We start from the raw sequence: 22,503 nt of genomic DNA, 5'->3' as shown, positions 1-22,503 counted from the left end.
TAACACTGACAATAAGCAGTAAAAAGACAGCAAAAAGGATCTATTATAAAAAAAACAAACAACAATCCTAAGAAATAAGTAACTATATGTTGAGATACAGACTGAAATATAAGAATAAGCAAATGAAAATATCAGAATAACTTATTCTTACCCTGCACCTTAAATTGAAGGATGTAATTTCTAGCCAGATTCAACAGGTTAAAAAGCAGTTTCTGCCTGTGATTCCCATCAGACCCTCCTGCAAAGTTTCCCTTCTGTCCCAGGGAAACTGAAGATAAGTTCATGCTCTCGAGGCAAGTTAGCTACGGTTACTTGTCTGGCTACTCACAAGTGTCAGCTCTTGGATTCTTGTGGGGCCAGCATTATCTATATACCTTCATGTCCCATTTCCTGCCCTCTCCCCACCCTGCAAGTTCATGTTTGCCAAAACAGTAATTTTTCCTCAACTAATTAAGACTAGGAGAGGAGAGTATGTGCATCCTTTCAGACCTGGAGACTGTCAATCTTAATGATGTTGTGTTTTACTTAATTTGCTCCAACAGTTTGACTAGCCAAGTGTTGTTATTTTTACAGCTTGTGTTGTATGATGCAAATTCACCATTCTACCAGGGAGACAAAGCTTCATCCATCATGGACGAGCCCCCCCCCGATAGCGAGCACTCCGACTGGTAGTGGGGTACGGAGAGCTCTACTGTGCTGCATGCGGAAGTGCCGGCACTTCTGCCGTCGCCATGCTGCCGGCATGCTCAGCAAGCCCTCCCCCCCACTGATGCCCCCTAGACTCAGGAGGCACCAGTTGCCCATGGAGGGGAGCAAGGAATAGGAAGGCGGGGGACAGGCTGCCTCCATGCCCTGTGGTTTTGTAGTTTCATAGTTGGTAGGGTTGGAAGGGACCTGAGCAGATCATCAAGTCCAACTCCCTGCCATGGCAGGAAAGAGTACTGGGGTCAAATGACCCCGACAAGGTGTTCATCCAGCCTCTTTAAAGACCTCCAGGGTAGGAGCCAGCACTTCTCTTGGAAGTTGGTTCCAGATCCTAGCCGCCCTGACTGTGAAGTAGTGCCTCATGATAGTAAAATAGCGTCTCCTGCCTGTGTTACCCCCCCCGCCAAATGAGCCATTCTGGCCTGGGGAAGGCACCAGCTCTGGCTTCAGCACAGAGCTGGAGCCAAAGCCGGAACTGGGCTGGTACTCAAATCTAAGATAAGGGGGTTTTTCCCCTTGTTGATTGGGGAATACACCTCTTTGGATTTGAGTAAACACTGTAATTTGTCTTAGAAGCCACATTGCGCAGTGAAGCAGAGAAGTTTTAATCCTGTCAGAATTCTGTGGTTTTAACCCTGGCTGTTTTAACTGTGGATCTTGTTTTTTGTATAAAGTCCCACCCTGTTTTTGAATCCTACAGAGCTCTTTCCCTTGATGGTATTTTGTATGAGTTCCACAAACATATGTATTATATAAAGAATGTTTTCTTTTATTAGTTACATTATCTTTACTTGTCAGGTTCATTGCATGTCATATTGATTTATATATTATGAAAGTGTGCCTGTCCTTCCAGCATTCATTATTTTGTACTGTCATGTCCTCACCCTATTTGTCTCCTTTCCACAGTTTTGCCTTGCTACTAATCATTCTTGCCACTAGCTCTGAACTCCCTTTTATTTTTGCTGTATCCCATTTTATTTTCTAGACTATTTCAGCTTAAATGTTATAGTATTAATTTGTAAAGAGTGCTAGTATATGTGGGGGAGGTAAACGATACAAAACTCACCATTCCTAACTTTGTCTTGTCTATGTACAAAAAACTCTTCAGTGTTACATGTATTTTCTAGTTTTGTGCCTATAAAATTCAGCATCTCTCTTTTTTCTTTTCATAGGTTTTCAATTCAAGTCTCTTAAAAATCAAAGAGAGACACATGTTTCTTACATTCTTGGGAAGAGCCCAGTATGACCCAAGACAGCCCAGCTACATCTCTGTAGATAAACTAGTATCTGTGCCCAGTGAGGTGTTTTGTACAGAGATTGCCAGAGCCTCAGTACAGGATTTCATGAAATTCTTAAAAACACTTTAATTAGTAACACATGTAAAAATGAATAGAATCATGTTGTGAAATAAATTTGTTTTGGAAAAAAAAATTGCTTCCTTTTTCAGTCTCTTGGCTGTTCACTTCCTGTTTTAAAAGTTACTGCTTATCAAATAACTACAGTGCATAAGAAAAAAGACTTAACTTCAGACTAAAGTGGAAAAGGGCGTAAGCACATTCAGCAAGTTATTAATGTAAATCTTGTAATGAAATCATAACATATCTATGATGGATGAAGCAGTCAACTGGGAACATAGAAACTTACAAAGCAGCAGTTACCATGATGTTATTTATGGACTGCACCATACTGTTGTTCATGGGCTGCCCCGGGCACCTCCAACCTTGTCAATTTGAAGTTTGATGAGAAAGCATAGTCACATACAAGAAATGTTGAGGACTGATAGGCCAGAAAGGTGGGAATTGTTTTGTAAAGCATGATAAAATGGAGTCTCTTCTACTTTTTCCTCACAACAACATATTTCAATAGACTGTGAGATTAAAAACTTGATTTGTCTGGAAAAACACAGCTGTACCTTTTGGAACAAGACTGAAAACTCGGACTGCAAGATCTGGAGAACCAATCATTGAACAGACATGACCCTCCCACTAAAGGGTTTTTCAACATCTTATAAAATCAGCCGACCAGATACCAAATGCTGTTAAGTGCACAAAGTTAATTGAAAAGAAGAGTAGCATGTTTTTCTAATCTTCAATTATAGTGATGTTGGATATGATAATACCAATAGGCAAAATTCAGATAGTTAAATTGGCGGCACTCAGTTAATTCAGAATTATGAACACTCATTATCTGCTACAAAGACAAGTTGAATGAAATTTGTCAAATGAATGTAAATTGTAGTGGTCTATCTGTAGACTATGATCATGATATTTGTGAAATTCATCTTGAATAAAAATTATTTTTAAATGAGACAGAAGGTAGGGCAGAATGCCATTTTACTAAGACAGTGTTAATGAAATGGGAGGTCATCATAAACGTAAGTATTTCCATGCTGTTTTGACTGTTGGTGTGCTCTTACATGGCTACCAGTTAACAAATATTTCTACCTGATAATGGTGAAAAGGCAGTGGCTAGGAGGGATCCCCTACCTCCCACTAGAAACACCCATCTTCCTTCCATCCCCTTTGGCCACTTGGCAGAAGGAATATGAAATATTTTTTTAAATTGGACTGCCTGACAGAAGGACCTAAAATAGCATAGTCAACAAGCTTTCTGGGCTACTGACACTTTTAAATGGCTTTGATTGGGTGTGGTGTTGCCCCTCTTGTTAACTGTTATATACAAAGCATCAGTCTTGACCAGTGTTAATTCAGTACAACTCAGGTTAAGGGGCTTATCCTGGGCTTTAACCCTATAAAGCAAAGAAATTTGAAATTAGGATTTAAAAGCTTGGGATGGCCACCAAAATCTAAAATGTTTTATCTGATTAATACTGATGCTTTTCTGGGGTTGTACGCTTAAGCAAAGAGTGAATTTTCTTGGTTTTCTGGATTTAAAGCCCTGTCCTTTGATAATTGTAACTACTGTCATTGTGAGACAGTTGTTTATGTTTGTTTACATTGTGTATATATGCTAATCCAGTCATTTTAAGTTTAAAGTTTGTCTTGTTACATTGATTAAAAACATTTTATTTTCTTCCACTTCATTTTCACTTCATGTGTTTAACCAGTACTTTTTCCTGCCAAGGCAAGGGGTCGGACTTGATGATCTGCTCAGGTCCCTTCTGACCCTACAAACTATGAAACCCCAATGACAGTCCGTGTCCAAATTAAACCAATTTACCTAAAATTTGGAATATGTAATCTTATGCCAAGGCATCCCAGAAATATCCCAGAAATATTCTGAAGCAAGCTATACAAAGGATTGGTGAGTGGTACTCAGCAAATGAATTTTGCTTCTGTGAAATCTTCAGGTAGTCTCTTCTTGACTTCAAATCTGAAATCTTAGAAATGGTTTGGCTGAGGTTAGACAAGCCTCCTTTTATCTGTCGGTCTTGGTGAGGGTTATTTCGGAAATACTGGAGAACTGGGGCAGGGAGGGAAAAGAGATGTTATAAATAGGCACTTTAGAACTAGGGACTATAACAATAGGGACTTTAGCAATGTACATGCTTAGTGTCATGGACACATGCTTTAGAAATCCTGCACCTGGCTGGTGTGGAGTTTCAAGGGTGCATTCAAGCCACTGTACGGACTTGAAAAGGCTGTGCGTTTCAAGAACACCTTTTCTCTACCTGCAAAGAGAAAAAAATGTGGTGATTCCTGCAGTAAGGTAATCTAAGTAAAGGATAGTGGAGGGGTACCACCAGTATCTTGGAAGCTGGCTTATACCATTGCCCCCCTGCTGCCATATTTCTATGGGAAGCCCCATGGGCTGGACCTAGCTAATAGGCTAGAGGTTAAGCACCCCATTGCAGAATGTCACTGAAAATCTCCATGCTTGCTCCATGCTTGTGTGGCAGGGCAGGAGCCCCAGGGCATGCGGAGCAGACCCCAGCAGCATTGCCTGGTCTTAAATATGAAATCATATTGGAAGCTCAAAATTATCGTATCTACTGAAAAGCTATCATACACTGAAAAATTATGCAAATAAGTCTTAGGGATGTATTTAGTAGCTGCGTTGGTCTGAGACAAGAAATGCAAAAATCTAAAACTCTTGGTTCAGAGATGATACCTTTTGGTATCGTGCTGGAGCATTTCTTTATTTGGGAGGCAAGCAAGCAGTCATCTGAAAGCGCTGACAGCAAACCCGTAAGTCAGTTAAGACTGAGAATGACTTGGGCTTTGCATACGAGCTGCTTCAAAAAATATCGCACTTTTGAACACTATTATTGATGGTACATGCTACAAGTGTTGAAATTATGGGACAAATACAAGAGTTATCGCACACCTGGCAAAATGGGGCCAAACGTCCGGCCACGGCCTGCACGCAGACAGTACCTGTGGCCCCCCGGCCCCTGCACTGCGCATGTCACGCCCCCCTTCCCGTCCCAACCCCTGTGGGCTGGACGTCTCACTCCGCCCCCTGAGGTGGCAAACCCTGCCCATGGCGCATGCGCAAACGCCAGCCACCTGATCGCGCCGTCCACATATCAGTGCGGACGTTTTCAGGGTACCCAGTAGGCACCGCGTCTCACTTAAGTCAAGATGGCGGCAAGGGCACCGGGTGAGGCGGAGCGGGGGATGTGGCGCCGTACGCTTCCCCGCTGTTGGAGTGGCGCGCGGGGCGCCGGCCCGGGGCCGGGTGGGAGGGGCTCTGGGAGCCGGGGTAGTGTGGGACCTCTCAGCTGGGTCTGGGGAAGAACGCCTGGCCTCGTTTTCACGCCGGGTCCTTATTGGCTGCTGGTCTCGGGAGCTACGGGCCGGGAGCGGGGACCTGGTGCTGCGCTGGAGGGCGGGAGGAGCGGCTCCCAGGGCAGAGGTGGAGCTGCACGTGACTGTGCGTCTTTCACTCCTTTAACTCCTGTCATGTGGCTGCCTGGCTTAGCCCTGAGTTATATTTGTTTAAGCGCCAGGCCTGTTTGCCATCCTTCACGTGCATCCACGTAACCTTTTAGGCTGCCTCACGTGGGGAGCCTACAGAAAAGGATGCCAATTGATTCCTTGAGATGGAGGGGTGGGGGGGGGATGGGAGTGATGGTCAACAGTTCAAAATAAGAGTGCCAAGGGAGGGCATGAAGGGCCAGTGGCCACTGTCCACTCTGCTCCAAGTGCTAGGTGGCTTAGGGATTGTGCTAGTGAGGTGAAGGTGACACAGAGTTGTAAAAGATGCAGGTTGGAAGGGACCTCAGGAGGTCATCTGGTCCAGCCCCTTGTAGTTGGGGCTGGGCCTGCTTTGGGCATCATCCCAGCCAGGGCTTTGTCTACCTAAGGTTTAAAAACTTCTAATGGTGGTTACCACCTCTGGATAATGTGTTCCAGTGTTTTACTACTCTCCTAGTGAGAGTTTTTTCCTAATATCTAACCTAAACTTCTCTTGCTGCAACTTGAGACAGTTGCTCTATCAAGTGCCACTGCTTTCTGTAATGTCAACACCTTGGGAGGTTCCAGTCCAGTGCAGCAGGGTAGGCACAACAGTCTCCATCCAGCCGCTTGGAAGGGGGTAGCTGGAGAGCCTGGCCCTGCAGGAGGAAGAGTGGGGTTTGGCTGAGTCAGCAGGGGAAGGGGTTCCAGCCTGTCCTGCCTAACTGTACAGGGCATAAGGTTTGGGAATTTGGCAGGAGGAGGGTTGCTGTAGTAATGGCCACTGCTACCTAGCTGCCAAACTTCCTGTCCCATGGAGAGCCCTGTGGCCATCTGGGATGGCTTCATGGGTTGCATTTGGCCCATAGGATGGAGGTTGAGTATTCCTGTTCTAGAAAACCATGCTGTTAGGAGAATACTTCATAGTTTCTAGGGTCGGAAGGGACCTGAGCAGATTGTGTAGTCCGATCCCCTGCCACAGCAGGAAAGAGTATTGGGGTCAAACGACCCCAGCAAGGTGTACATCTAACCTCCTCTTAAAGACCCCCAGGGTAGGAGCCTGCACCACTCCTCTTGGAAGCTGGTTCCAGATCCTAGCCGCCCTGACGGTGAAGTAGCACCTCCTGATATCTAGCCTAAATCTACCCTCTGCCAGCTTGTGACCATTATTACTAGTCACTCCTGGCAGTGCTCAGGGGAACAGCGACTTCCCCAGTGCCTGCTGGTCCCCTCTGACTAGTTTGTAACAGGCCACTAGGACCCCCCTCAGCCTTCTCTTGTGGAGGCTGAACAGGTTCAGGTCCTGTAGCCTCTCCTCATAAGGCCTGCCCTGCTGCCCCCGATCATGTGAGTGGCCCTCCTCTAGACCTTCTCCATGCTGTCCACATCCCTCTTGAAGTGTGGCGTCCAGAACTGGACACAGTACTCCAGCTGTGGCCTGACCAGTGCCACATAGAGGGGTCGCCTCTTTGTACCTGCTCGAGATGCATCTGTGGATGCATGACAAGGTGTGGTTGGCCTTCCCAACTGCCTCCCCACACTGCCAGCCCATGTTCATCTTGGCATCAGTGATGACTCCAAGATCCTTTTCTGCCTCTGCCCTGATGAGAAGGGAGTTCCCCAGCCTGTAGGTATGGTGCCGGTTGTTCCTCCCCAGGCACATCACTTTGTACTTGTTGGTGTTGAATCCCATCCTATTCTTTTCCGCTCACCCCTATAACCTGTCTAGGTCTGATTTGTAGCCTATTCCTCCCTTCTAGTGTGCCCACATCCCCCCACATCTTAGTGTCATCAGCAAATTTGAACAGGGAGCTTTTTACCCCCTCGTCCAAGTCACTGATGAAGATGTAGAACAGTGTGGGCCTGAAGACTGAGCCCTGCGGGACCCTACTGCCCACATCCCTCCAGGCTGAAAATGACCTGTCCACCACCACTCTCTGGGTGTGGCCCTCGAGCCAGTTGGTGACCCAATTGACTGTGTGGGTGTCAACACCACAGTCCCCGAGTTTCTTAATGAGAACAGGGTGAGAGACAGTGTCAAAGGCCTTCCAAAAGTTCAGGAAGACTATGTCCACTGCTACCCCTGCATCTAATGATTTAGTGATCTGATCATAGAAGGCCAGGTTGGTCTGACAGGACCTGCCGCTAATGAACCCATGTTGGTTGCCTGTGAGCATGATCTCCCCTGCTGGCCCCTCGTGGATATGCGCCAGAATAATTTTCTCAAAAAGCTTGCCCAGGATCGAGGTAAGACTAACTGGCCTATAGTTTCCCAGGTCTTCCTCCTTCCCCTTTTTGAAGATGGGAACCACGTTGGCCCTCTTCCAGTCCACTGCCACTACTGCTTCTCCTGGTGGTGGCTTGGGGAGACCAACAGCTGCCAAAATCCTACGTATATCCATGGACCAAATCAGATGGCACCGTGAGCCAGACTTGCCTCACAGGCTGTAAGTTGTCCCACTACCCTACGTCTAGTACTTGAAGATCCTGTTTGGTAATGCATATGTCAAAATGATGAAATGCTATAATATTGTGCTTAGCATAATGTTAAAAAAACATCAAGAACAGGGAGAAGCCAAGTTGGATATGATGCAATTCAAATTTATAGTATAATACATAGCAAATATAATATTATCTAATACTAATTTTGTGTCAATATGTACCAGTGTTATGCTTTAGTTTATCTTTAGACTAACAGTGATCTTTTTCAGCTTCAGTTGGTCGGCTGATGGAATCCTTTCACAAGTGGTATTACAATTTATGTGGATTCAATAAAATGGGTAGGTATATTATGGGTTATGCATTGCCAGTTAAACAGCCTAGCAGATGCAACTAAACAGCTAAAAGATTTTTTGCATGTCCAGGTGTATTGAAATCAAGGTAGAGCTTTCTTATAAAAGTTAGCCATGCCTCTCTTGTTGTAAAAATAATATTCACAATGGGTAGAGTGCTGATAATTGTTAATCTAGTGATTAATCGGGTGCATTTTCTATAAGCTGTTATGATAGCTAGTAAAAGTTCTTTTTGTAGAACCAGAGAGCCCAAGTATAAACTGATGGGAACTGGAGCTTCACAAAACGAGTTCTGAGCATGGAACAAGCATTTAATCTTCACACTTTCAGATGTCACTGTAAAAATCTACTTTTCAGTTTGATCTGACTGTGATTTCAAGTTAGAGAGGGTGTTACAGGTCCCAGTGGTTTGGATCCTGGTGGTTTGGATCAGGTTACAATATGACTTCCTAGAAGACCAATCAGCAGAATCTGGAAACATTCTTGGAAATAAAATCTGAAGCCAGCGATTAAAACAAAGTCAATATGCTCCTCACCAGGTCCATTCTTTTCACTTTTTTGCTCAGTGCCTAGTTATAGTAATAAAACTTAAAAAACAAATTTCTAGATCTGTCTACAAGAGTAGTAATAGGAGCATTTTCCTACATTGGTTCCATGTTGTGTCAAATGATCCTTGCTCCATTTGATCAGATTGTATTATTTGATTTGTATACTTTCTTTTGGCAGAGGCACCTGGGAAATAGGATAGTTGTTTTTCTGTACCTACAGTAAACTCAGGTTAACTTTGCACTGCAAAGGGAATGCAAATAATGTGAGCTCGTCTACTAGGGACCAGTTATCAGGAGCACAAGTGCTGATCCTGGGAGCAGGAATGCTGATAGGAAAATAGAAAAAATGGAAAATAAAGCAATAATGGTAGATTAACCAGACCTTACTTGTAAATTGAGATGAATAAAATTAGATTTTTTTTCAGACTTTCCTTGTTGAAGCAGATGAATTTCCCTTTGTTCTGGCTTAAGCATTCTTTATTTTGATTTTCTATAATACAGCATACCATAGATACTGGGTAACGGTTCCAACTGATGAAAAATGAATGAATGCAGTTTTCAATAGAACTAAAATAATTACATAGCAAGAGAAAAATGTCTTTCTTTTTTTTTTAATATTTTGATCTCTGAAGTCCCCTTGTAAATCCATCCACACCTTGAATACCATGCCCCGTTCTGGTCTCCTGCCCCCCCCCGCCCCGCCCCCCCAATTGAAAAAGGATATTGAAGAACCAGAAAAAGTACAGGGAAGGGCACCAAGGATGGTCAGTGATATGGAGGGGCTTCCATATGAGGGGGTGCTAAAGAAGCTAGATCTATTCTATTTAGAAAAGAAATATGTGAGCTGGGACATAAGGATTTGGAAAATGGCAAAGGCAAAGTAAATAAGAATTTTCTTACCATCTCTCATAAGAACTAGGGGGTCACAAAATGAAACTAGTTGGTTGTAAGTTTTAAACTAACATAAGGAAGTTCTTTTTCATACAGTATGTATTTCAAGTGTGGAACTCATTGCCACCAGATATGGAAGCTGACAGTTTAACTACATTCAAAGAGGAATTGGACACATTCTTGGAGGAAAAAGGCATCGGTAGCTATTGAGTATGGGAATTAGAACTCTGAATCAGAACTTCCTAGACCTTAAATGCTGGAGGTTGCAAGTGAGAGAGAAACTCTGTAAAGAACCCTAGTCATACCCAGCTCATTTTCCCTTTTGGCATCCACTCTCATGGGATGCTGAGCAAGATGGACCTATGGTCTGACCCATTAATTGGCAACTCTTATGTTCTTAAGTAGTGTAATGTTACATGAGGAAGGATTTTGGGATTTTATTTCCTAATGGATTTTAAAGTCTTTCCTTATTGGGACACTTCCTTGTTCCCCTTCACCTTCACCCTCACTCCCCAATCCCTGGTTGTGTTTATTTTTCTGGAAACTGAACTGTGCAGTTCATACGTAGATTTGAGATCAGTGTTTATAAGCTGTTCTGTAAACAAATAATCGGCCTTTGTCCTGGAATAGTTACAGAGAAACCGAATTATATTGAATAAGTATTGGTGTTTGAACAGTGTCATGAAAATACAAAGTATCATACAAAGTTTACTCCAATACAGTGATGTTGTTGTAAAATTTTACTGTTACAGGATTAATGCGGGATGACACATTATATGAAGATGAAGATGTGAAATTAGCCGTCCAGAGGCTTCCACCAGAGCTATACCATGAACGAATGTTTCGCATCAAGAGAGCCATTGACTTGAGTGTGAAACATCGAATCCTTCCTCGAGAACAGTGGACGAAATATGAAGAGGTATGTGATATTAGAGACAAGTTACTGCCAATATCTTAAGTATGTTTTATATTGGCCACTCATTTGTTGTCATCATGAAAGTGTTTGTCATTTAACTTGCTTACTGCTACGTACTTACACTGTCACTCTCATTTACTAGTATCAGCAAATGGGACATGGACAATTAAATCTGCAGTTCTTGGGGGAGAGGGGACATTCTCTACATATGTGCTTACCTTAAACTATATTGTTCGTAATATAAGTTGATCCTGCATACAAGTCACTCCGACATTTTCAGTTTCACAATTAGGAAAACCATCTATTTCCCCCAAGTACAAGTGGGTAGTCACAGAGACTTTTTTTTCAACTACCATTGCCCTTGCAACATCCTGCAATCCTGCAGATTGCCAGATGGCCTGAAACCACATCTTAATTACCCTGATTAAGCCGGTGGAAGTCATTAATCCAGGTATTAAGTATGGATTAATGACTTCCCTGGGCTAAATTGGGGTCACTAAGCCACTATTTCAGGCTGTTCCTAAGCAGTAAGCTCCATGCTTTTTATGGGTTTGTTGCAAATAAACAAACACACTTACAGGCAAGGAGAAAAGCACATGGGAAGCCCTTGCGCATTGTTTGGTTTGTTTTGCAGTGAGCCCGCAGTAAGTGCAGAGTCCAGCAGAAATCAGTTTCTGCAAAAATTGCGCAGTTGTAACTTTGTCTGTTTCAGCATAGTGATGGTAGAGCAGGTGATGTATGCAATACTCTCATTTGCGTCACCCTTAAGACCAACTAATGTAGCTTTTAGTGCAGCACAGTTGTATGTGTTTTGTACAGCAGTGCCATGTTTCTTTAAGTTAAAGATTGACCCTGTGTAAATCAAGTGTGACAGCTGTGACTTGATTTGATCTTTTTCCCTTTTTTATGGGTTGAGTTTTTGTTGGGGGGAGAAAAGAGAACAGATTGAGTTAATGTACCAATATGCACTCTTCCATTGAAATCTGTGGATCACTTGAAGTAAAATTGAACATGTACGAACTGTTAGAGTGGAACATAGCAGGAACTTGGAATGTCTTTCAGATTTACGGTGTATTTAATAAAGAATGCATGTCTTTAGAACACTGAGCAAAACTAATCCTGTATCTCATTAATAGAAAGGGTGTGTGTGAACCAGCTGCAGAAAAGTAAGGTAGGGTTTGACCTTAGTATGTCCCTACTCTTCAGTAACTGACTATAGGTAGGATGGAGTTTACCTCTCTTACATTGAGAGAAGCCACCTTGCACTTGTTGAGGGGTAGCAACATGCATAGGGACAGTTATTGTTGAATAGCTGATATGCTAGAAGTTCATACCTTGGTTTACCTTGTAGTAACTTTTTTTGTGTACCCCAGTTGGGGATCACTTCCTAATAACAACTTGAAGCTTTTTAAACGCTCAAATAAGGCAGTTACTCATGTAGCTTCATTGAACTTTCAGTCTTGTAGTAAACTTCCTTATTATGATTTATGGCATTTACAAGTATCAAAAATTTTACTTATGGGTAACTACATTGAAATTATTATCCATCTAAATATAATTGCTGACTATTAATATGACACATCCAACTACTTTAAAGTAAATGCTTTATTGCAAATTCTATGCATTTTAAAGTTTGGAAGTGCATCCAGAGTTGCTGTTTGACTTTCAGTTATTCTTCCTTGTGAATTTATGCGTTACTCTCTTTGCAGGTACATATCGTATTCACTGAATGGTATTAATGAGGGCTGTGCAAAACATCAGCATTCCACTTCAACTTCTGTTTTGACAGAACAGTATTTTGTTATAAAAGTACTGTTATGTTCCATTACATCAAAATGGTTTTGCTGTTTCAACATTTTGCCTATAGGCTGTAATGGAGAAGCACAAAACAGCCTATAACTTTGTCATTTCATGCCTGATTCCGATGACACTTGCCAGGATGGTAACCCCTTCTGAGGGCGTGAAGCTTGCCAGGTTTCAAGGACATAGGTGCAGGGTTTTTTGGGAAGCTGTACCTCAAAATGCTGACAAACGGGAGCCGGGGAGCAGGAGCAGTGTCCTGTGATCCGGTAAGCAGATTGGGGTCCCGCATCCCTGGGAGGAATCTAGCAGAGCCCCTGCAGCCCTCCCAGAGGTGCAGGAAGGCCCTGAACTGCCTGTCAGATCACAGGAGGCTGCTTCTGCCTCCAGGCTCAGTTCCCAGTGCTGGGAAACTCAACCCAGCTGGGGAAGACTCCTTGCCCAGCTGGACTGAGTTTGCCAGCACTGGGGATGGAGCCTGGCTGGGGGAGGTGCCTCCCCCTGCCAGGCTCAGCTCCCAGCAGCTTGCAGCCCAGTGGAACTCAGCTCAGTGGCGGGAGCCAGAGTGCAGTGCTGGCTCTGCCCGCCTTCTGCCACCGGGCTGAGCTCCATGGTCGTGGCGAAGCTGATTGAAGTGCAGCCTGGCATTGGGAGGTAGGCAGAGCCAGCTGCACTCCAAAACACTCTGCCAGCCCCGTGGAGCATAGCCGAGTGGTGGGGGGCAGAGAGAGCCAGGGCTGTGTTCCACTTGGGCTGAGCCACTTGGGCTGCAGAGCCGTTCAGACCACAGCCCTGGCTCTCCCCTGCCTCCCACCACCTGACTGCTGCTTCAAAACTGGAAAAATTTTGAAACTTTTGAAATATTTCAGCTGGCCTTGTTTTGTTTCAAGGCTGTTTTGAACCCTTCATTTTGTTTCAATTTAGCCGTTTTGAGCTCGAAATGAGCTGAAACAGCTTTGAAACGAAACAGCCGGCAAAGCTTTGCACGGCCCTAGTATTAATTACTAGGGCTGTGCAAAATGTTGGCTGTTTCATTTTGATGCTGTTTCGACTCGATTCGAACTTGAAACGGCAAAATCAAAATGAAGGGCTTTGAAACGGCCTCAAAATGAAACGAGAGCAGTCAGAATGTTTTGAAAGTCTTGAAACGTTTTGAGTTTTGAAGCTGAAGCTGGGCTTACGTGCAGGGAAACTAAATAAGCAGAGAGTGGGGAAGGACTGCTCTGACGGTAACCGTGCAGCTGGCCAGTGACTGTTGTGTAGAAGCCCAAGCGCCAGTGAGGGTGCGCCTTAACACAAAGTCACATGTCCACAAGTTTTGCTTTTCAGCAGCCTGAGGTGCAGTTTCCCAGAAATGCCTGCACCTATCTCCTTGAAATTTGGCAGGCTTCCTGGCCTCAGAAGGAGCTACCATCCTAGTAAGTTTCATCTGAGTCAGGCAAGAAATGACAAAGTTATAGGCAGTTTTGTGCTTCCCCATTATAACCTATGGGGAAACGTCGAAACAATTTCGAGAAAACAAACCAGAATAGTGCTTTCAAAACGGAACGAAACTTGAAACAAAATACTGTCCTGGCGAAATGGACATCAAAATGAAAGGGTGCTGTTTTGCTCAGTCCTATTAATTACTCTATGTAACTTTGTTTCCACCTTTCCTTAAATCTAGGTTTTATGTAACTACAACCATAATATAGGAGATTGTCAATTCAGTACCCACTTAGCACTGCAAACTAGGGATGTGCAAAAATTAGATGGGTGTTTTGTTTCAAAGCTGTTTCGACTTGTTTCAAGCTCAAAACAGTGAAATCAAAACGAGGGCACTTGAAACGTTTCAAAATATTTTGAGTTTCAAAGCCCAGCTTGCTTGCAGCTAAACAGAAACTAAAGAGCGGGAGGAGAAGAGTGGGGAAGGACTACTCTCATATTGACTGTGTAGCTGGCCAGTGACTGTGATCCTTCCCTGGGGTCCCTTCCAATCCCAGTGCTCTGGGGGAGGGATGGGAGAACGGCATAAAAAGCATTGTTTGAACTGAGCTTTCTCTGTACCTTCACACTTACAAGTGACACAAGTTTTGCTTCCAAGACTTCGAGGTGCATTTTCCCAGAAATCCCTGCACCTGTCTCCTTGAAACTTGACAAGCTTTGTGGCCCCAACAGGGTATACTGTCCCTGCTGTTTTCATTTGAATCTGGAAAGAATTGACAAAGTTATAGGCATTTTCGTGATTCCCCGTTATAAGCCGTGGGTGAAATGTCAAAATATGTCAAAACAGAGAAACAGTTTAGACAAAATGAAATGGAACAGTGCTTTGAAACAAAGAAACGAAACGCTGTCCTTTCAAAACAGCGAAATGGAAGTTGAAATGAAACAACGCTGTCTCTCACAGGCGTACTGCAAACCACTTAGCCAGGGGGCTAAGTCCGTCGCAACCATCTATTACTAGACTTCGAAGACTTAATGTCACAGGGAAAGGTGAAACAGACTTTTCTTAAACCCAGCCTAGTCTCTTCCTATTGGAGTGCTTCACAGAGGTCAAATTGTGAGAAGTGGGTTTTTGGGAACATTTGCTGGGTACTGTTTGTGGTAGCCAGTGGGTAGAAATGAGTTTAGCTTGCTATTTTTCATCTATAGCTGCTGTAGCTACCTCTGCATTCCAGTGCAGTTTTGTGTTTGATGTTTTGGTGCTATCAGTCTATTCCTTATCTTTACAACATTTAATGCCTGGTAATTTCTGCTTTATGAACTTTTCCTGAGGAGCTCAAGAAGAAAAAAAGCATAACTCTCCTGAATTTGAATATAATGCTGTATATTTGTCATCTGAGAATTTTCTATTTGCTTTCAAATACTCAAAATATTCCTTTTACTTTAAGAAGCTCCTGTTTTATAAGTGTTTCTATCACCTTCTACTGTTATACTTTGTTAAGGAATTAGCAGAAGGCTTCTTTTCTTTTTTTGGATAGTGAGTAGGAATGGATTTCTCTATTTGAAGCAAAAATGATGAATTAATTTCAAGGCTTTGGGGGGGGGAAAATTCAAGAAAATGATTTGAAATAAAAAATAGAATATGTAGTGTAAGTTGAAAAAAAACCCCTGAAAGAGTAACTTGTAGAGGAAGCTGCCAGGATAGGATTTAATTTTCACACTGCTATGCACACTGTATTTTAACTATTCTGCTATACCAGTTCGCATCAGAAATGGTATGTCAGAAAAAGTTTGTAAACTAGCAGAATATCCCCTCCACCTCTTTCCTTATGTTCTGTTGTTTTTAAATGACTAGCCAACAGGTAAAGTGGCAGAGAGACTGCATCCCCCCTCTTGACACAGTTTAGTTTAATCAGTCCTTATAGCTGCTTTCAGACCACTAAAAGTACTGTCCACTGATGGGTATTTTTAATTGCTCTGAGTATAGTATTTCATATTTGGCACAATAAAAACACAATTTGGAATTTTCCAAAGATCTTTCCTTTCAGTTTAAAAAAAAAAAAAAAATATCAACACAAAATTGCAGTTCAGTGTATCTTAACTTCCAAGGAGTGTAAATTACTTTAGACATCTGTTATGAAATCTTATCCAAAGTTGTTTGTAATCTAAGTGAAACCAGTTACAAAGTCCAAAAATTGTATACATGTTATATGATTCGAGGTTAGAGCAGTGATATGGTATCTGACTAGCTTGGGGTAGGCAATTATTTGGGCCTGGGGGGCTACTTGGTGAGGACCCCACATCCCAGACAGCTCACCAAAACTCCGTAAGTGGATGTCCTATGCTCGATCAGGCAGCTGGGTTGGGGCTGTGGGCAGGTGGGAAGAGGCATCTGGTAGTGCCAGAGTTGAGTGGGGTAGAGCAGGCATTGCAGGGCCTGGGGCTGAGTCACAATCTGCTCCCTACATATCCCTGTGATGGGCACCAATTCTGCAGGCAGGGGCATGTGGGGAATGGATTGTAGCTTTCCCCTGGGCCCTGGCCCTGTCACTGCCCTGGCCATGATCCCAGGGTCTCCATGGAGCCCAGGCAAGGTGCATGACTGGGTAGATGGGATGGGGCCACAGGGAAGCAGGGAACCTAGAGCAGGACAGATGGGCAGGGCTGGGTCCAGGATTTTGGGGCAATGCTGTGGCCCGGGGCAGAGACGTGACCTGCTCCCCATACTCCCCTGGCTTGTAACTGGTGCCAGTCATAGGGACACACGGGCAGCAGATTGCGGCTCTGCCCCAGGCCTAGGCCCCATGCTGTCACCATTTCACCCTGTGATCTCGGCTACCCCTGCCCATAATACTCTTAGATGCTGTTCCTAGCTCGCATGGGTCCCAACCCTGGCAGTGGGTGCAAAGCAGATGGACTGGGGTGCCTGGGGAGCGGGACTGGGCCTGGCATCAGCTGGAAGAGATACCAAGGCTATTGGAAAGTAGAGTCTGGCCACTGTACCATGCCAACCTTGCTGCATACCAAAGGGCAGCTTTATCTGGTGTGCGCACCATGGTCTAGAATGCCCCTCTGCTCTAGCCTATGCTGGGTACATGTAACTATTTGAAGGTCATTTTAAATAATGCACAGTTGCCAATAAGGACACACCACCCACCCACCCACACTATTGACAGCTATTCTACTGTGCTATCTGTATTAATCCCACCTATGCTATGATCCTGCAAGCTAATGCAAGTATGACAGGATCGGTCCCCAGGGGCAGTAGTGATGCCCATGGTGGTCACGTGGCTCCTGCTCCACTCCAGTTCCTCAGGTACATTCCTTTTCTGCTCACCTGCCATGCCTTGATGAAATTATTTGATTGTAAAAAGGGAGGCTGTTCCAGGGTCCTGGAGTGATCCCTTGTCTATTCTTCAGGCTCCCAGATGTAGCTGATTCCAGTCCTATCCCTCCTGGCTCTGTTCCTGCCCCCCAGCACCAGTTGCCTTAAAGGCTGTTCATGGCCTCCTTCCACTCCTACAGCCACACCTATGCTTCACAGACCTCAACTGTACTGACCCCCAGACCTGTTTCTACCACTTTTATAAGACAACTTTGGTACTCCCCAGCAGCAGACAGTACACACAAGCACAAGATACTATCACAATGGGGATGGCAAGTACAGAAACATGGGTCGCAGACAATGAGCAAAGAGCACAGATCCATAAAGGAGACTCTATTTTATTGCATGTCACTTCCACAATGCACCACACAAAGTAGCTGTGGTGCCCTCCTGTTATCCTGGTGGGGAATGCACAGTTTGGGAAGGAAGACTAGAATTGCTTATGAATTAGGTGCTTGATTCAGTTAAGGACTTGCACTCTGAGGTCAGGGGTAGTGCATAACCCAGACTCCTTCTAAAGTAACAGGGTCCCAGTAAAGTGCATGGGGAGAGTTAGTCAACATACTAAGCCAGGGGGCTGTCTGTAGCTGGCCAGTGGGAATCCTTGTAGCCTTTCTGGGGTAGAAGCATTTTTCACTCCTTATATTGGAGATGTCCCAGTGCAGAAAGAGTAGCTCTCTAGACCGAAGCAGGAGCACGACTCTAGCCTGACGGCTAGGGCATGCAAGGGATTTGAATGTTTTCAGGCTGAAGAGAGAATTTCATAGATTTCTAGGGTCAGAAGGCAGTTCATCAGGCCTGACCCCCTGCTCCAGGGAGGAAAGAGCGCTGGGGTTAAGTAACCCCAGCCAGATGCTTATCCAGTCTCTTCTTGAACACCTCCAAGGTAGGGGAAAACACCACCTCCCTTTAGAAGTCCATTCCATATTTTGGCAACCCTCACCATAAAGAATTTCTTTCTTATGTCCAATCTAAATCTATTCTCCTTCAGTTTGTGGCCATTATTTGTGGTAACCCCAAGGGGCACCCGGGTAAACAGATTGCCCCCTATTCCCTGCTGCTCCTCCTCCCCCCAATGTGTTTATAGACAGCCACAATATCACCTCTCAGCCATCTCTTGCAGGGGCTGAAGAGATTCAAGTCCCTCAGTCTGTTTTCGTAGGGTCTTGCCTGCAGGCCCTCAACCGTAGGAGTAGCCCTCCTCTCAAGGTTATCCACATCCCTTTTGAAGTGCGGTGCCCACAAAACTGGATGCAGTACTCCATCTGCAGCCTCACCAATGCCGCATAGAGGGGAATTAGCACTTCCCTAGACCTGCTTATGATGCACTTGCTCATGCAAGAAAAAGTGTGGTTAGCCTTGCTTATTGCCTTGTCACAGTGGCAGCTCATGTTCATTTTTGCATCAACCAGGACTCCAAGATTTGTTTCTACTGTTGCGGTACTCCGAACGGTACCTCCCAGTCTATAGGTGTGTTGGAAATTCTTTCTCCCCAGTTGCAGTACATTGCATTTATCCTTGTTAAATTGCATCCTATTCTGATCAGCCCAGTTCCCCAGTCTGTCCACATCTGCCTGAATTCACTCCCTGCCCTCCAGCGTGTTAACTGTACCCTATAGTTTAGTGCCGTCTGCCAGTTTGGACAAGGTGCTTTCAACACCTTCATCCAAATCACTGATGAAGATATTAAACAGCACTGGTCCAAAGACAGAGCCTTGGGGGACACCACTGCTCACATCCCTCCAGGGGGAAACCAACCCATCTACTGCCACTGTCTGGGTGCATCCCGTGAGCCAGCCTTTCACCCACCTTACTGTGGAAAAAATCCACATCACAACTACTCAGTTGGCTCATAAGAATTGGGTGCGACACTGTCAAAAGCCTTTTTAAAATCCAGGTAAATAATATATACTTCCACTCTTGCATCTAAGCACTTTGACCTGGTCATAAAAAGAGACCAGGTTAGTTGGGCAGGATCTGCCTGCTATAAACCCATGCTGGTTGCCCCTTACCCTAGTGTGACTCAGTGGCTCCCTGCAAATGTGATCCTTTATGATTTCTTCTAAGGTCTTGCTGAGAGTAGAGGTGAGGCTAACTGGCCTATAATTACCCAGGTCCTCCTTCCTCCCCTTCTTGAAAATAGGGACCACGTTGGCCCTTTTCCAGAATTGAAGTTGTTCTGTTATTTTTGCTTAACAGACATACAACCATAATATAAATTTATGTTTTCAGGAGCATGGCTTTCAGCCAGAATCCTCCATAAATTGAATCAAATTGAATTGAAGCTGGATTTCTACTTTCTGAATATAAATAGACATTGATTATCTGTGCTGGGATGTGTCCTGGCACAGCTGATACATTTCATTGGGTGAAATGCATGTCACCCATTCATGCTGCAGGACAACAAGCAGTGTATTCTTTGCTTTCAGAGATGTGCCCAAGGGAATCTCTGATGCACATTTCTAAGTGGGGAAAGCTAGCTCTGGTGCGGTCCTGGGGCTGGAACTGCCAATTAGCTGATTGGTAGTCTCTGCCCTGGGTCCACACCAGAGTATCAGTGGGCACCTGGAGAATGCCAGGTGGGAACAAAAGTAGGCACCCGCAGGGTCTCGGGGGCCCATTCCAGCATGCCCCAGGAAGGGGGATTCCTGAGATATGGAGGATTGGGCCTCTGAAGCCCCAGGAGTTCCTGTCCAGGGTGGCTTGAGAATATGGGCAACTCCAGGCTGCCTGTGCTTTCCTGCCTTAAAGCAAATAGATGTCAGACAGAAAATAGTGGCAAAATCATACTACCAGTATTGCAGCCACAAACTTCGGTCATATGTGATGGAACAAGGGGCATGAACTGTATCAGCTTGCTTGGTGTTTGTGCCTCCACAATTTTTTTTTTTTTTTTTTTTTTTATAGTGGCATAAAGATGATTTATACCCACTCAACCACTGGGCATCAATAAAGGAGGTGGTGTTACCACATCCCCCCCTTCTCTTTCCCTCTATCTTAAGCACAGCTACCAGTGTGTCTTAGGGAGAACCTGAGCCTTTCATTGTGTTTGGCCTGCTTTGAGAGCGTGAGCATATGAACACGTAACTGATATTAAGGAGGTTGGGACTGCATATTAAATCAGCTGATCCAATAGTAACTGCTTCTTGCCTCCCAGTAGATGAAATCTGGACACTGGTAGCTGGCTGTCTTTCACTGAGTGGTACTCTGCTATAGATCAAATTTCCATTTTCCACAGGGTAAGAACATGAATGTGGCTAGTTGCTAAGGATCACATGGCATGTTTTAATGCCTACTAGATTGGATCCTGCAGGGAACTTAGGCACTTCTCCATTTAGTTTATGAATCCTGATCAGGATCAGGTGGGAGGTAGGTCCTGAGTTGCATGCTCAAGAACATAATTCTAGATTCCTAGGGGGGAAAAAAAAAAGAAGTTAAAGAGGGAGCCACTTAATGAGCTTGGGTGCCCCTAGGAGTGGGTGGCAGCTTAGGTGGAGCTTTTGAAATCATACAGATGGAATTGAGGCGCCCATGTCCAAGAAAGTTCTTTATTGAATCTAGCCCAAGGTACAGAGCTCAACATCCATTGGATCCAATAGATTGCTAAAGTAATTGAACACTTGTTTGACAGATTCACAACTGTTGAGCATATTTGGATTTATGCTGGATGCTGCTGCTGTATTATGTATTATTGGAATGTATTGTTGGGCGAGGGTAAAACTCAGAGACATCTAATACTTTAGCACACAAAATGCATTTCAGCAATATAAAAACATGTTTCAGTGCAGGCATTTTAATGGGCCTTTAATTTGTAGATTTTGAACCTGCCAATGAAATAACTGAACCTATCTGAACAAGGAAGAAGTTTCCCAAATGTAGTATTGGTATTCTGAGCCTGGTTGTCACTTGGGCATATTTTGAATTGAGCAACCAAGTAATATGGCATCTTCAGTTATCAGAAATCCTGTAAGGGGGCAGAGCCCATGTTTGTTGGGTTGCAGAGACGTAGCTGAAAGCATTTGCTCTGGTAATAATGGAGGAACAGAAAGAAGTTAAGGATGCAGCTTAACCATTGGATATAAAGCTGTAGATGTAGCTAGAAAATTCTCTTCTTTACTTTTTAAAAAAATGAACAGGGTTTGATAGGTACCTGGTATTATTTTTTATTTAATAATAAATATAAAATAATACCAGGTACCTATCAAACCCTGTTCATTTATATAATATAAAAAAAAAGCACCCTTAGGACTCTGGAAGTATGACCAAAAAGGAGATGTGTATGCATATATGCGTGTAGTGAAATTTCTTATAATTTATTCTTTTTTTTTTTTTTTTTTTTCAGGATCAGCCTTATCTTCAGCCCTACCTGGAAGAGGTCATCCATGAACGGCTTGAAAGAAAAGCGTGGAAGAAGAACTAACTGCTCTTGAAATCCTTCATGCAAACTGCTGGTTTTCTTTCTAATAAATCTTTTAAAAGATATGGTTATTGAAGAAATCTATTGGGAAGAAAATGTGAGGCTAGAGAAGCAATTGATTCAGCTTGTTCACTGAATTTGTTCATCCAACCAAAATAAACAGTTCAGAGTACAAAATCTACTTGCAAGATTTCTTTGAACATTGGTTTATTAAAATTTACAGACCTTTCCTATGATTGGATGTATTACACATTAGTGTGGTGATATGTAATCTTCATTCCAGCCTCTTGATTCATACCCTTGTCATAGTACAGCTGTTTCCTGCAGCTGGAAGGGTAGGTAAATGAATCTTGGGTGTTTATCCCTACTTTTTTGGTTAACTTCTGAAGAAGAATCCTATAATCTTATTTGCCTCTCTCCCTTGGAGATAGAAGTATTATGACACATGCTCGATTGCTTATTCAACAGTATCACAAAATTTGTGTAGATGGAGTTCTCTAATAATGGAATTTCAGTACTTTGTTAATTACAAAATAAAGAACTGCCTCAATTTAATCTTTTGTAGTGATTAGAAAGGGTACGTCTAACCTAGTAACATGGACTAGAACGTCTTGAGAATTTAAAGTTGTATACTCTGATACCCTTTCTGAAACTAACTAATGATACAGATCTTCCTCTCCCTTTCTTTGTTCAAAATTAGGCCTTTAGAAATTGGTTGATCACAAAGATTGTTTACACTAACAGCTTAAGTATCAAAGATCTTGAGAT

General features: G+C 43.7%; 2 protein-coding genes across 3 annotated transcripts in view; both read left to right on the top strand.

Moving 5' to 3' along the window:
• Positions 1-3,750, top strand: part of MTERF3 (mitochondrial transcription termination factor 3) — a 34,461-nt gene extending 30,711 nt beyond the window's left edge. The window contains exon 7 of the mRNA XM_090040392.1: positions 1,878-3,750. Within this exon, the coding sequence (XP_089896518.1) occupies positions 1,878-2,072 (195 nt within the window). The 3' untranslated portion in view covers positions 2,073-3,750. The remainder of the gene's footprint in view (positions 1-1,877) is intronic.
• A 1,384-nt stretch (positions 3,751-5,134) lies between these two features.
• Positions 5,135-22,290, top strand: UQCRB (ubiquinol-cytochrome c reductase binding protein). 2 transcript variants are annotated; one of them, XM_090040389.1, is made up of 4 exons: positions 5,135-5,268; positions 8,276-8,344; positions 10,548-10,714; positions 21,661-22,290. In XM_090040389.1, exons 1-4 carry the CDS (start codon positions 5,250-5,252, stop codon positions 21,736-21,738), a joined length of 333 nt encoding a protein of 110 aa, XP_089896515.1. In that variant the 5' UTR covers positions 5,135-5,249; the 3' UTR covers positions 21,739-22,290. The 2 variants fall into 2 exon arrangements, with proteins under 2 accessions (XP_089896515.1, XP_089896516.1); XM_090040390.1 differs by lacking the exon at positions 5,135-5,268 and adding an exon at positions 7,841-8,011.
• The last annotated feature ends 213 nt before the right edge of the window (positions 22,291-22,503 follow it).

The sequence above is a fragment of the Crocodylus siamensis genome, chromosome 3, assembly GCF_052110815.1.
Source record: "Crocodylus siamensis isolate JL-2025a chromosome 3, ASM5211081v1, whole genome shotgun sequence".
Classification (NCBI taxonomy): domain Eukaryota; kingdom Metazoa; phylum Chordata; order Crocodylia; family Crocodylidae; genus Crocodylus; species Crocodylus siamensis.
The sequence above is the reverse complement of the archived record's forward strand: the minus strand, read 5'-3'. Positions and strand labels throughout refer to the sequence as shown.

Coding starts and splice junctions, on each gene's coding strand:
- UQCRB (XM_090040389.1), top strand. Junction 8,345..10,547: donor ATGTGGATTCAATAAAATGG/GTAGGTATATTA, acceptor TTACTGTTACAG/GATTAATGCGGGATGACACA. Junction 10,715..21,660: donor AGTGGACGAAATATGAAGAG/GTATGTGATATT, acceptor TTTTTTTTTCAG/GATCAGCCTTATCTTCAGCC.